The 14,680-nt window shown below is 55.0% G+C and overlaps 4 protein-coding genes across 4 annotated transcripts; all 4 read left to right on the top strand.

Moving 5' to 3' along the window:
- Positions 1 to 575: 575 nt before the first annotated feature.
- On the top strand, positions 576 to 4,844 carry JKF63_03009 (uncharacterized protein; the record flags this gene model as incomplete). The annotated part of the gene is made up of 1 exon (XM_067899031.1): positions 576 to 4,844. The coding sequence occupies one exon, from the start codon at positions 576 to 578 to the stop codon at positions 4,842 to 4,844; it is 4,269 nt and encodes a 1,422-aa protein (XP_067755475.1).
- A 2,070-nt stretch (positions 4,845 to 6,914) lies between these two features.
- JKF63_03008 (uncharacterized protein) lies at positions 6,915 to 8,030 on the top strand (the record flags this gene model as incomplete). The annotated part of the gene is made up of 1 exon (XM_067899030.1): positions 6,915 to 8,030. The coding sequence occupies one exon, from the start codon at positions 6,915 to 6,917 to the stop codon at positions 8,028 to 8,030; it is 1,116 nt and encodes a 371-aa protein (XP_067755474.1).
- Positions 8,031 to 9,384: 1,354 nt separating this feature from the next.
- Positions 9,385 to 10,305, top strand: JKF63_03007 (uncharacterized protein; the record flags this gene model as incomplete). Its single annotated transcript, XM_067899029.1, has 1 exon — positions 9,385 to 10,305. The coding sequence occupies one exon, from the start codon at positions 9,385 to 9,387 to the stop codon at positions 10,303 to 10,305; it is 921 nt and encodes a 306-aa protein (XP_067755473.1).
- Positions 10,306 to 11,794: 1,489 nt separating this feature from the next.
- Positions 11,795 to 13,765, top strand: JKF63_03006 (uncharacterized protein; the record flags this gene model as incomplete). Its single annotated transcript, XM_067899028.1, has 1 exon — positions 11,795 to 13,765. One exon carries the CDS (start codon positions 11,795 to 11,797, stop codon positions 13,763 to 13,765), a length of 1,971 nt encoding a protein of 656 aa, XP_067755472.1.
- Positions 13,766 to 14,680: the final 915 nt, after the last annotated feature.

Genomic DNA, 14,680 nt, shown 5'->3' with positions numbered 1-14,680 from the left:
GTGCCGCATCCCAGAACCCACCTATATCGCGCGTCCATACGATTTTTTTAAAAGCACACACAACGAAACCACCTAAAAGGTTTTCTTGTTTAATAGCGGTAGTTGCACTCTCAATCCTCTACACGCCCCCGTTACGCCAGTTGCACATAATGTGATCATTGAGCCACCCCCTCCCTGCATTCATAGCTTTAGTTTAACCTTGTGGATCGTTTTGAAGGCAGCTATCATTGCTCGAGGATTGTTGCTCAACTTTACGCCCTTCCCCCCCCCCCCTCACACACGCAGCCACGCAATATCTGATTTCTTGCACCGTGAGGGTTTGCGGGAGTTGTAGCTCATGTTGCCAGTGCCGCTTCACATAGCGCGACAACCTTCCCTCCAGAGCTCAGCTCACTGGTGTGGGGTACCCCGCCTTCCCTCGAACACGTCTGCGCGCTTCCGCTGGTGGTGAAGCGGTAGTCGTCAGTCAACCCATTGCGAGTAACTTGTAGCTGGTCGGTGCTCTCGTGGTGAACTCCTTTCTGTGGCAGCTGAGACAGCACAGGGAGGAGAGCTACTGGGTTATTGGTGTACCTATGGCCAGTCCCATCACTGCTTACGGCGCCAGCGCATCTCCTCCTAGTCCCGGCTTCTCGCGTACCAGCCCCAGCAGCCCACATCCAGTTCAGCGGCGATTCGGCAACTGGCAGGCGAGTCGAGCGCTTGATAGTAATGAACCGCGTGGTGACGCAGGCGGGTGTGAGATTGCGGTTTACTGTGCCGCCGAGGAGCGCGACTCAGTCGTGGGCGACAAAGCCCCTGGTCCATCAGCATCCGTCGCAACAGCAGCGTCCCTGTGGGGCAGAAGATTGGGACTGCGGCTCCTGCTTTTCTTCAAGAACGCGGCCCAGTGTCTCGCTGTGGCGCGGGGCACCACAAATTCTGCGCACTGCAGTCGAGGCCGGGCCGCTTACTCGCCGATAAGAAGAGGGCCTCACCCCGGCACCGCCCATCACCAGGAAATGCGTTACATTCGTCCCCTCGACCCGGCTGTGGCCGATCGTTATTGCACGAACCGCGCGACCACTAGCCGCTACACGGTGCAGAATTTCATCTTCAAGAACCTCTACGAGCAGTTCCGACGCCCCCTCAACTTTTATTTCCTTTTGGTGACGCTTCTACAGTTTATCTCGGTCATCGCACCCGTCAACCCGTTATCCACGCTGCTACCCCTCCTTTTCGCCTTCACACTAAGTGCTGTGAAGGAAGGCCACGACGATGTCAAGCGACACCGACAGGATCACACGTACAACCACACGCCGCGCATGGCGCTCGACCCCGAGACTACTGCCTGGCGTTCGCGTATCAACGCCGACATTCGCGTCGGCGATGTGCTCTTGCTGCGCGAAGGCGAGGAAATACCTTGCGATGTGGTTGTCCTCGGGGCAACCTCCTCGAGTGTGTATATCCGCACTGACAACTTGGATGGTGAGATCGACTTGAAGCCGAGGGAGATGGTGCAGTGGTCTACAGTTCACCCAGATAATCACTCACTGCGCACACACACGGTTTGTGAGGTTACATCAGAGACGGAGCCGCCTCCGGCCTCGAGCGTGATTGCTGCTGTGAAATCTTTGCACCTCGAGTGCGCTCCCCCGTCAGCGATGATAGACTCGTTCGACGGCCGTGCTGACATCCAGACGACGTCGCCAGTATTGCGCTTCGACCTCGACACGGCCTCGACGCAAGTGTCCCTCACCCACCTTCATCTCCTCCCCCAGTCCTGCATTCTCAAGAACGTCGCTCAGGTGGTATGCGTAGCGGTTTACACGGGCGATGACACGAAGTTTGGCATGAACAGACGAGCGACGTCAGTGAAGTGGGCCCGAATCGACAAGGATGTCAGCCGCTTCTCTGTTTGCATCTTTGTCTGCCAAATAGTGAGCGCTCTTATACTGGGTTTAATAGGGTATCGGGCGAACCGGAAGGTCCATGAAACAGTGTGGTACCTGCCGCTTCCGGTGAATGAATCCAGTGTGTCCGTCATCATCTACCCGCTGCGCTTCTTCCTCCTGACGACGGTAATGATTCCTGTGTCCTTCAAGTTTGTGGTGGATGTGTGTAAGGACTACATGGCCAGGATGGTTGAGTGGGACTCTGTTATGATGCAAAATGAAGCTGCGACAGTGGGGTCGGGATGGCCTAGCTCGTCGAATAGGACGGGGTGTAGGGTGAAAAACTCGAGCATTCTCGAAGACCTAGGCCAGATCGACTATCTTCTCTGCGACAAAACGGGCACCCTCACGCAGAACATGATGGAGCTACACGCCATCACCATTTGCCCTGGCCACCACCTCTCTCTTGCCGGAATGACGGGCCCATCCATGGCTCTGCCGGAGGCGCTTACGGCCACCGACTCCTCCGCGTTTGTGCTGATACGGCAATTCGCGCAGATGGTCGCCCTGTGCAACACCGTGGAGGTCGTACATCCGTCGTTATCTGCGGTCGACAGCGACGGCAACGCAGCTATTCACTACCACGCCGCGTCCCCGGACGAGGTGGCACTCTGCATGGGAATGCGCAGATTGGGCGTCTCCCTCGTTAGCCGCGACCAGTGCTGCGCTGTGCTTCGCACACATCGCGGACCAGAGGGCAAACTGACCAGTGGGGCGCTCCCTGTGGGACCTTGTTATCGTGGCAACAACGACGCCCCCTCGGCGTGGACGGAGGAGCAATGCGATGTGGAGGAAAGGTGGACAGTGCACTATACCTTCCAGTTCTCCTCTGAGAAAAAAAGCATGGGCATTATTGTTGAAGAACCCACCTCGGGTCGCATCTGGTTTATCGTCAAAGGTGCCGATGATCGCGTGATGGAAATGGCCTCATCGCGACCATCGTGCTCAGCCACGCCTGGAAGTCCAAGGAGCTCACCGCTCAATTCTGAATGTGCAGCGAAGTTGTCCGTCTACTCTCACCGCGGTCTCCGCACCCTTTTGGTGGCACGCAAGGAACTCTCACGGGACGATCTTGCTGCGTTTCTGCAGAGCGTCGCGAAAGCAAGCCGCTTGACGGAGAATCGACAGGCCTACCTCGATTCTCTGCGGTCGCAAATGGAGTCTGGCGTGACGATTGTAGGCATTACTGCTGTAGAGGACAAGTTGCAGGACGGCGTGCAGGAGACGATTAGCGACATGCACCTTGCTGGCATCAAAGTCTGGATGTTGACAGGGGACAAGGTGGAGACTGCTGAGCAGATTGGACTTTCATGCGGTCTTTACCGCCCCGGTGATGTGGTCATCCGCATAGGCCAGCCACTCCCTTCTGCAGACCCTCGCGAGGGCTCCAGGGGGTGCTATGACGAGACTGCGAATGCGAGTGATTGGCGCCAGATGCTTTTAACGTTCCCAATAGAGCGACTTCTCCCCTCGTACTCGGCGAGCTCGCAACTGAGCAGCGCCATACCCGTGTTTTCATCCGAGTCGTCAGCTTACGCGTGCGGAAAGGCACTAGAGAGTCGCGTATTGCGCTTCGACGCAAGCGACTCCTCGCAACTCTCCAATGAGTCGTTGCACACCATAGCACAGACGGCGGAGAGTAGGGCAGAGAGAGCTGAGAACAGCATTGCTGGTGGGCTCTCTGAGAGTGGTGGCGCCACGCCTAGTGTTGTGCTGGTTGTCCAAGGTGGCACTGTGCTCGAGACCATTCTTCACGACCCAGCTCTGTGGATGCGGTTCAGCGAGATCTCGAGCCGCTGCTGCAGCGTCATATGCGCGCGCACGACACCGCACCAGAAGGCCGCCGTCACTAGGTTTGTGCGCCAGGCGGGGTTCATGACCTTGTCCATCGGCGACGGTGGGAACGATGTGGCGATGTTGCAGGAGGCGCATATCGGCGTGGGGATTATGGGCAAGGAAGGGCAGCAAGCGGCACGTGCCGCGGATTTTTCCATTACCCAGTTCTCTGATCTCCGGGCGCTGTTGTTTGTTCACGGGCAGCAGGCGTACGCCCGCTCCGCGTATGTCATCAAGTACAGTTTCTACAAATCGATGCTGATCTCTTTTATTCAGCTGGCCTACAATTTAGTAGGCACCAACGTGTCTGGAGGCGCATTTTGGAACAGTTTCTCCTTGACCCTGTGGAACGGGTTTTACACACTTCCGCAGACCATCCTTTACTGCTTTGACCGCTGCGCACCGCGTGTCGTGCTGGAGCGGAATCCGTACCTGTACAAAATGACACGGCGCGCCCTCGACATACGCCCGAGGGAGTTCTTTTGTTCTTACTTGCTTCGTGGCATGCTACAGTCAGTTGGATTGCTATGGCTGTGCACGCGACTGTACGGGCCTGGTTTCGCGTACGCCGACACTGGTGGGACGGCCTCAAACGATGTCACGTTCACCATCGCCTACTCGGCGCTGATGGTGTCTCAGGTGTTCAGCGTGTGGTGGGAATCGCACACGGTCACACCTCTCAATCTTCTGGTGCTTCTTGGCATGCCACTCCTCTATGTGTACTCGACATCGGTGTACAGTGATTACCCAGCTCTGGAGTACTTTGGGGTCTTCCGGAGGTCTCTTGACATGGCCGGATATTTTTCCGTCTTTGGGGTGTCCCTGGCGCTCGTAGTGCCGAGCCTCATTTACTCCACCACGCTTGTGGCACAGCATCCCAACCCGCGCGATGTTCTGCGCTGTGCAGAGACTCGTCGTCAGCGCGCCATGCTAGCTCGGAGTGAATACAGGTGCTCGCAGCCATTCTGGGTGCGATGGTTTGGGGCCACTCCAGAGGCGGCGTCCGTGTTGTGCAGCGGAAGCGACGCTGCCCTACATGCGCATCTTGGAGATGAGGGTGTCACCATCTGTTGATCTCCCGCATCGTCTCATTAAAGACGGCGTGTGTGGTGCAATCTTTTATCTCCCTTCACTCGCATAGCGCGTGGGCACGCTTTGGCTGCGTGGTCAAGAGTGGAGGTGAACTCTCACTGAAGACTATTATTGGGCCGCCCATAGGCCTTAGCGGTCATCACATGACGCGCTGAAGTAGCATCCCTCTCCTCCCCAGTTCCCTTGTGTGTGTATCTCTGGACGACATCAGGTCCAAAGACACAGCCTTCACGGGAGGCCTAAGCCGTGTGGTGCACTCTCCAGTAATGGTTGCCTATACCCTTCTATTTGAGATGCGGGACCTCGTTAAGCGGTGTTTCGGCACCACTGGTGACAGCGCACACGTTGGCGCCCGTCGATGAGGTGATCACAGGAGCGCCTTCGCTCTAGCGATTTTCTCGGGGGCCACCTTCACGGCTTCCCCCCTTGGTGGGAAACCCGGAGCCACTACCCCCTCCCCCTCCCCTTTATCTCATCCCTTCTCCCATACTCATTTCCAGGGCCGGAGGTGTGCCATGTTGAGTAACCTGCCGTTAGCGGTCGAGGACGCGAAGGCAAATTAGCCGCAGGCTAGGATGCGTAGTGTTCGGATTTCTGTAGGATCTGGTGACCTACTAGAGGAGGTAATAATGCTACGCTTGTGTAATGTGGTGGTCAAAACACTTTGGTTGTGTTTTTGTTGAGCTCAAGATGATTGCGGCCAGACAGCTAGAGAGCGCAAGAGAAACTGAGACAGAAGAAGTAGAGCTGAACGTGAAGGCACACGCTACAATGAGGTTGTCGTCATTCTGAAAGGACTTTTCGAGGCGGACGATGGTTGTCCCTGTTGTTCATTAAAACCTGTGCCCCTTCACTCACTTTGTTTTCACTCTGAACTGCTTTTCGGGTGACTCTATCTGTACCTCCCCCCCCCCCCTCTCTCTCCTATTCGCTGGGGTGGTGGTGGTGTCTTTCCAAAAAACATTTCCTTTGTTGTTCCCATTTCCATCGTTATGGCAATCGAGTTATTTTGCAGTCAAAGAGCCCCCCTTTTTTTTCTCGAAGGGGGGAACGTCTGCGAGAAAGCACACACATGCGGAGGAAAAAAAAGGGCGAGCGACGACCTGCTGAGACATCAACGCAATAGACATGCCTTCAAAATCTTTCATCCCAGTTACTGCGGTCGCCCGTACCGCACGTTCTGTGACGGAAGGTGTCAGAAAGGAGTTGAAGCGTATATCAGGCCATTTGGAGCACCCCTCTAGTACATCTTCACAGCCTTCTCTGCGTACCTGCATGATGTGGAACGTCAACATCTTTTTAGTCTCAACCTACCTTGCTGAACTTATGTCTTTTTTTTTGCTTTTACGCTCTGTCCACTTGGCAATCCTGCGTAGTTCCCTACAAGGACAGAACTGCAAGTGCTCATCTAGGCTACTCTCTACCTGACTTCTCGCCTTCCCCCTTCCCCCCCCCCCTTTCCCGTGACGGACGCGTACAGTAATTCTTTCACTTCTACTCGTTATTTTATTTTGGCGCAACGCTTTTCACCGATTGTCTGGTGAAGAGAGATTTTCCTTCGGCCACACACACATATCACCTTATCACTCGAAATTCGAGCCCACATCTCTAATCGAGGAAGTCGAGTCTCTCATTTCTGCATCTCGTCCCCCTCTCTAAAACAAAATCTCAACCGGCACTACTTCGAGTAATCGATCTTTCCTTTTAAAAGAAAAATATTGTTTCAATTATATCTTGTCCCCCTTCTTCATTTCTCTGTCTCGGTTGGCGATTTGCTTTCGTGAAGCATAGCTTTCTTGATCCCCATCTATCACGCTTAGCTACGCCCCCCCCCCCCCCCCACACGCTGGTTTTTTCTCGCGGCACTGCTTCAAGCGTTTTGCTGGCGGTTTTGCGCTCTGCTCAACACACACACACACACACACAGAACAAAAAAATAAAAGTTTTTTATTTGGCTTAGATCATCCCTGCTGCGTGTTTTCTCGCATCGTTTGTCTCCCCTCCCTTCCTCCCCTTCCCTTCCCTCCCTATTCTCCCACCCCCCTCCTCGCAATGTCTCGCTGCGGTACGTGCAACGTTGTGCTGGAGGATGGCGAGGGAATGCGCACCCACTACGGCTCGGAGTTTCACCTCACGAATGTTCGTCGCCGCGTTGAGGGGTTGCGTCCGTTGTCGCAGCAAGAGCACCGTTTTGCCGACAAGGATGTGGAGGGTGCCAAGCTGGATGAGTGCGGCGCGCCACTCTACTCCTGCACCCTGTGCAAGAAGACCTTTCGCTCTGTTCAGACGCTCCAGGCCCACGTCCGCTCAACAGCCCATTTGATGCGCAAGGAGCAGCGAATCATTGGACGCGACTCGGAGGCGGCAACTATGTTGACCTCGACATCGCTTGGTAGTGCAGCGATGGGGCTGCATCGACGGAACAATGCAAAAAAGGGCACCGGTGGCCGAGCAGACGCGAAGCAGAAGAAAACCGGACCGAAGGTACACGCCCAGGAGCGGGAGGAGGATACGAGCGAGGTACGCTGCATGTTTTGTGGGTTTTTGTCGGCCGACGTCGAGTCTAACGTCGATCATTTGGAGCGCCTGCACCAGTTCACGATCCCGTTGACGAACCACTGCACGGACAAACCTGCCCTGCTCGCGTACTTGGCTCGCAAAATCAACGGCCTCATGTGCATTGTCTGCAACGAGCGTACGCGCTCCTTCAACTCGCTTGAAGCGCTGCGCGACCACATGCGCGAGACGAATCACGAGCGTCTTATTCTCAGCCCTGAGTACCAGGAGTTCTATGACGTGGCGCTCGAGGACCCACAGGAGGCGAGGCCGGTGCAGCTCGAGGGCGTACGTGGCGACGAACTCATTCTGTCCCACGACAAAGCGAACAAGAAGCGCATCGTGCTGAAGCGTGAAGCTGAGGTTCCACGCGCGCGGCCGCGCGAGACGGAGGAGCAGAACGAAAAGCGCTTGGCGATTTTGGCTGCAGAGCAGGAGACACGAGCGTTAGCGAAGCAGGAACAGAAAGAACTTATTGTGGCGCAGAACAAAGAGGCGGCATGGGTGGCGAAGCGCAGCGGCGGCGAGCGTCACGACCTGCAACTGGACGTTAGCATGCGTACGAACAAGTTGCATCCGAAGGGCTACGATGGAAACATGATGTTCAGCTAGGCAAGGGGCCAACTTTGCACACACGTTTCAGTTGTGGTTGTGGTGATCGCGGCAGCAGCAGCCTCTACTCTCTCGCCCCCCCCCCTCAAGGAAAATAAACACGATTACACACTTCAAATTTCCTTCCACCCGTGTGTTCGAGGTGGAAAAAAGAGTGAAAACGGGGTATCGCCTCCGGGTGTGCTTTATAAAATTGTTCCTGCCGCCTTTTGGTGTTCCGCGGTGATTGGGCACATGTCTTCCGCGATTGCATGAGCGCTTCCGACAAGAAAGTGATGGCCAGTACGCGGTCATCTACACGCACTCTCCCTCTCCCACACGAGCACAACACACACACACACATACTGTTGCATTGTGTTATTGCCTGGCTCGCATTTTTGTCTGACTGTGTTTTGGATGCCGGGGGGTGGGGATGCACGAGCGCTTAACTTGCTACCCTCACAAATGGTGAAAATGAGGCGACGGAGGAGATCATTGCCTCCAACGAGTAACATGGTGTAGACACGACGTGAGAGACGGTCGGAAAAAAAAAGAAAAAAAGGAGATAGCCATGTACTCTTACGAATGGGCTGCATATTCATTCTCTCGGCCTCATGCTTACTCAGCGCCGCGTCTTTGCTTCCACAGATGTGGCCTACTTCACTCCCGGACTTTCCACTGCCTCACACTTTTCTCTACACTGAAACGGTCTCGCGCTTCTATTACGGAACACACTGTTAGCTTCCCACGCCAACATCATCTTTATAGAGATACGTGGAAATCCTGTTTTATGGCCTCTCGCAAAAAAAAAGGGCGACTTCAATAGATTACTTTGACCGCTAGCACTGCTTTCATACCCGAGTAGTTGAGCCCAGAAGGGTGAAGCCGACGTGTGCGCTCGCAGTCGGACTCATCTTCGTTTTTTTAAATCCCCTCCCCCTTCGCTTTCCCCCACCGCCTCCCCGTTCATGGTTGAGGTGATGTAGCACATTGCTCTCATTATAGTATTTTGAAGTGAAAATTAGGCGACGGCCGTATAGTGACACTCATAGGCAGTCACACAAGTAAGCATTAGCACGGTATTGCACTCCCCTCTTTGTCTTCGTTTTTCTATACTCAATCCCCCGCCATCATCCTCATTTTGGGGGGGGAGGGGGAGCCGCATCAAGTAGCGCCTCGGTTACGAGTAAGGCAGCTCATACAGCTATAGTAGGTGAGAAATCAAATAGGTCGAAGGACTCTGGGGATTTGGCCCGCCCCCGTCCCCCCCCCAAAAAAAAACAACAACAACAACAACACACCCACACATACATCCTCCCTCCCTCAAAGTTTGTCTCTCTAGTAACTCCGCGCAGGAATAGTCCTTGACAGGAAGATGTTCGAGCTGGTCACGTACGTGTACAACAGCGTCTTGACTGTGGCATACAGGGGCTGGAAAATAGAAAAGGAAACCCCCAAGACACTCACCGACCCCGGTACGTTTCTTTCCGGGGCCATTGCTGGCGGCCTTGGTCGCGCAGCAGCCCTGCCGTTTGATCAAGGAGGTCCGAAGGGGCTTGTGCAGACTGTGGGTCGCCGTTTGCCGCAATTCGGCTTTCTGATGATGTTTTACTGTCCTATAGCTCACAAACTGCTCCCCGGACTCGAGCAGGACCCGCTTTCCAAAATGTCAGCCACGTTTATGGTTGGTGCCTTAGCTGGTCTGAACATGCGACTGGTGTGCAACCCCATCTCGCGCGTCCTGGATGAGAGCCGCCGCCTTGGCCGGTCCCCGATGGACACTGTCCGCGTAATGAAGAACAAGACGATTTTGCAGTTCTGGTATACAACCCCAAATTTAATCTCGAACGCCGCGTATTTTGGCACTCTCTTCACGATCTTCGAGGGTCTGCGACGCTTCAATGAGCGCAACCTTGTGCCGATTGAGCAGAACGACTCTCCAGGGGAGACGCCCGCGATGGAGACGAGTGATGAGGTGCAAATAGTTGGGTATACTCCATCCCGCCGCGGGCCCGCAGTAGTGGACCACAATTGGAACTGGAGAAACTACACTACAACTGTGGCATCTAACTTCGTCTTGGGTGGCGCGGCAGCGACAGTGGCATCGACCATCTGCTATCCGCTTAGTGCACATCAGTACATGCAAACGGTGATTCACGACTCAGCAATCTGTCGCGGACTTGTACCGACCTTGCTGAAGGAGGTGCCGATGGTGGCTGTCATGTTTGGCACGTTCTCCGCTGTTCAGCCTCTCTTCGCACCGCGTCACGGTGTGCGCTGCGGCTTTGGCTACTAAACGCACAGAAAATCACCGAGAGGAGAGCCAGAAGTGCAGCGATGACCAGGCGGAAAAGGGGAGAGGAGGGAGCGGGGTATCATCGTGTCTCACTACCAATGTCACGGCGTTGTTTCTTTTTGCCTCCCAGTGGACCGAGAGAATCTGGAGATGGGCATGTTTAACGCTTAATAAAAAAAACATTCTCCCCTGGGACGTGCAGGCCTTTGCTTCACCTCACCTTATACTTTTCGATGATATTGTTTTCTCTTTTTGGTTGACTTTGTCAAGGGATACGCTTTTAGTGCGTGATACCGCGGTGGGTGTGTCCGTGTGCGTTGAGATCTCATTGCTCATAAACTCGTAGACCATGTTCCCAGAGACAAAGCGTTCTTGTCTGTAGTCTGCTGTTGCTGTGGTGATGCGGATGGGGGACCGCGTGCGTGACGTCGTTGAATGTGCCCCGTACGCCCCTCTACCCCTTACTTCCCCCACCCCCCTCCCGATTTCCCAAAACACTGTGTATTCAAGTTTTTTTGAACCTACCGTTTCTCTGTATTTTGTTCCTCTTATCGCTACCCCCCCCCCTCCCTTCCCCCCTTCCCCCCTCAGCATGTTTGTTGTTTCCTCCGTGTCACCCGGTGCTCGAGGCGTTCTTCTCTCGTGTGTGTTTCGTCTCGTGGTGGTGGTCTGCACCCTTCAAGGAGGCAAAAAGGCCGTCGCGGAGACGCCAGAGTGGCGTTTATCCCCATCAAGTCGGGGCACCATCTCCCGTCCGTTTTGTGTCCAGCACCTTCACGGGAAGTCTGAGCGGTGCTTCACTACCGATGTTGACCGTCAAGTTCTGCGGTGTGTTGCGTTGGAAAAGTCACCTGGGGGCCAGTGAAGTACCATGGGGTATCCATTGGCACCTCCTAGGGAACGGATACCGTGTTTCTGTGACGCGTGTGTGCGTCAAGCTCGCATGACACAAGGTGGACCCGTACCAGTACTCGCTCCGGTCTGGTGTTTAGCAACGACGTTGTGGAAGAAACAGCGGGAGGGGGAGTTGGAGGGGTGGGGGGCATCTTGTCCAAAGAACCCATGCTATAGAAAGCCATCTTCGGGACTGGTATCTCACGGATAGAACATTTCTTCTTGACAGAAGCGAAACACTCGGGAAAGCCTGTGGAGGGTTCCGTAACGGTGTTTATCACTCTCAGTCTGTGTGGCCAAAAAGGCGTCTGTGATCACTCAAAGACCCTGAGGCGGTAACATGAATGCGCAGATCGATTGTGTACAGTACTGCCCTCACTGCGTCTTGAATCCTCCTGCCACTCCCGCTGGTCCAACTTTCTGCTCTTCAACAAAAAACAGTGTACTCACCTCAGAGGCCTATACGCCTTCCTACGCGAGGTTTTGTCCCGTGGTGTCATACTGACCGCGTCATCCTATCGCGTTAGGGCTCGGGTTTTTTTTTTCCTCACCCCCCCCCTGTTCTTCTGGTCACGTGTATGTGTACGCCAATGCCATGGACGGTTGTCTCGGAGCACGTGATGTTACGGTCCTCTCTGATGGGAAAAGGAGATCGTCTACCGCTGCCTCTTCAGAGACGAATGAGGAATCAGCTCCCCACCACCATAGTGGACCGTCGACAAGAAAATCAAAAGGAGTGAACCTTGCCGGAGATTACAATACTGCCATGTCTCCCACGGGGTCTTCTCCATCGCGCCGTCGTCGTCATGCGTGCGCTCACTCAAACAGGGATGCGCAGCACGACATCCTTTTCTCGGATGATGACTATACGGGACCACGTCTCATCGCTCCACAAAGCTGTTCCTTGCCCGGTGCACTGCACGTGGCATGTGAGACGAATCCCAATATAATAGAGGATAGGCAGGGCTCTGTGGAGGAATCTCTGCTTTCGGTAGGGGAGGAGCACGGTGGCTTCCTCGATCGGTGTGTTCGGCACAAGCCTCATGCACAACGAGGGAACGCCCATGAAGGTGGTGGTAACTCAAACGACAGCGAGGCACGCAACTTTTGTTTTTCTCATCGCACCTCCACGGCCTTCCCGACGTCGCCCTTCAATGTGACCAGCGCCGCGCTGGCGATGAGGCCACCGTCCCCGGCCGATAACCGCCGCCCTTCGTGCCGTTTGTCCATGCAGGAGTCCGAAATGCCCGCTGACCCGCGTACTCGTCTGCTGGGCCTGGTGATGGCCAACGCCACTGCTGGTATTACTCTCGCGGAAATGCAGCAGCAGATGAACTGGAACGCGGAATACGCAGCCACGTACGGGCCACTGCTGGAGTACCTGCAGTCCTACCAATCCATCTTTGTTGTTTCCCCCGTGGACGATCGTGTGCGTCTCCGGCGACCTTTTCATGTTCACACCACTGCCCGCTCGCAGAACGATCGACGACCCGCGTATGCCGCGTCCTCGCGCGTGTCGCCATGGCCTGCGCATCAGCGGCATGGACGCCGCACTGACAGATATGTGGGACATCCGCTTCCCTCAGTGGGGGAGCGGCGATCCGGCAAACTCTTCCTCTCCTCTGCTGAAGCTCTCGCTGCGCAGATTGGTAGTGTCAGCTACAGCTGCGTCGCAGAACGCCTCAATCTAGGCGCGCTGGAGGCCGTTTATCACCGACGCGGCTACAAGACGGAGATAGTGCACAGCGTGCTGCACGTCTCGAGCGAGCACGTTTTTGACCTCTTCCTCTTTTCTAACGGCACCGTCGTTTGGTGGGGCATGGACCGTAAAGACCACTGGATAGTTGACGACGACTTTTTGTCTCCCACGAATCGCCTGCTTGAGGGCGTGGAGCACCGTCACGCGCAAGCGGAAATCGATGCCCTTTTCCCGATTTGGTGCTCCTATGAGCTCGACACGCCCTCCCATGCGATGTCGGCCAGCTCGCCGCTGGGGCTTAGCCCCCTTGAGATCGGTCCAGCGGTCGATCGACTCGCCAAGGCCCTCTGCTTTGATCATTATCTCGTCCCGATCAGCGATCCGTTACACAGTCTCGTGATGCTCACGTTCTCGCACTCTCTCGGTCGCTCGGCGAGGGTGCACTACTTCGAGTTCGTGACGAAGGCCCTACACGACGACATCATGTCAATCCCAGCCGAATTCTCTGGCCTGGTTGAGTACTACTCCACAAAGCGACGCATCGCCAGGATCGAGGGCGAGCTTGCTGAAGAACGGCTCGCGATTCAGTCGATCCACGACACCCCTGACGTGCTGTGGGAGGCGCCTTGGCTTCAAGGATACTATGATATGGCAGAAAAGCAAAACACAACCGAGTCAAGACTCTTATGGCTGACCTCTCGCTGCGACACTTTACTGGAGCAGCTCATTCACATCAAAGGCCGGCGGCATCGCCTTTTTATGCTCGGCTCCGACGTCTTCCTCATTGTTCTCCTTCTTTTGGATGTGTTGTTCATGACGTCTCGCTTGGTCTCGAAGTTGTACTTCAAGGTGGAGTCAGAGAGCTAGACGGCAGGGGATGGGAGACTTCGGTGAGGGCGTCAAGATTAGGAACGCAGTTGCTTTGCCGTTTTTCTGTTTTTCTGGGCTCTGTCGGTCTAGGAGCGCGCCTGTGCACGTGCGCTCACTGCACACCAAAGGCACTCGCCCTTGCTTATTCCAGCCAAAAAAAAAATGGTTGTGTTGCTCAACGCGCAAGGTGACGGGACAGGACCTCACCAGCCAGGGCTATCCGTGTCTGGTGCACCTCTCTCCTTTCCGCCCACCTCATCGTCGTCTGGAAACCACCACTCGTGTGCTCTGGCCGCTTCAAAGCGATTTGGGACTCCGACTACGGGCTCGATGCCCACCGCCTTTGCCTATCCCATGAGAGTGGTGGTGGTGGTGAGGGGAGGCTGCTATCTGCTGAGTGGATCGCTGCCATACACCGACACCTCTCCCCTCCCCTCCCCTCCTCCTCCTCCCATTACCGTCACACCCAGGAGAATCATCACCATTTTCAGCTTTGTCACTGAAGAAACCGTGGCTTGCTCAAAGTTTTTTTCTTACACTCTGTGCGAAAAGTATGTGCTCGGTGTGCGTCCCACACACATTGTCGTGTGAACTGTTTTAGTCTGTTCTTGAACGCACGCAAACGCCAACGTGTGACACGAACTCGCTGTATAGTGTGGGACCCTTGTCATGGAAGCTTTTATTTCCGCGTCACTGTCGCCCATTGCAGCCACTTTCAAGTGCGTTTTTTTTTTTTTTCGCGCCCTCCCTCAACTCTCTCTCTCTCTCTCCTTCCGCACCAATGTTTCACACACACACACACACATTGGAGTGAGCATGTCGCACACAATATGCATCACCCCTGAACTGTTCTTACTCCGTCTTTGCAAAAACAGCAACCCCCCAAAGGGAAAACATATCGGTGAATCTTCT

This window comes from Porcisia hertigi, chromosome 30 (genome assembly GCF_017918235.1).
Source record: "Porcisia hertigi strain C119 chromosome 30, whole genome shotgun sequence".
Classification (NCBI taxonomy): domain Eukaryota; phylum Euglenozoa; class Kinetoplastea; order Trypanosomatida; family Trypanosomatidae; genus Porcisia; species Porcisia hertigi.
The sequence above is the reverse complement of the archived record's forward strand: the minus strand, read 5'-3'. Positions and strand labels throughout refer to the sequence as shown.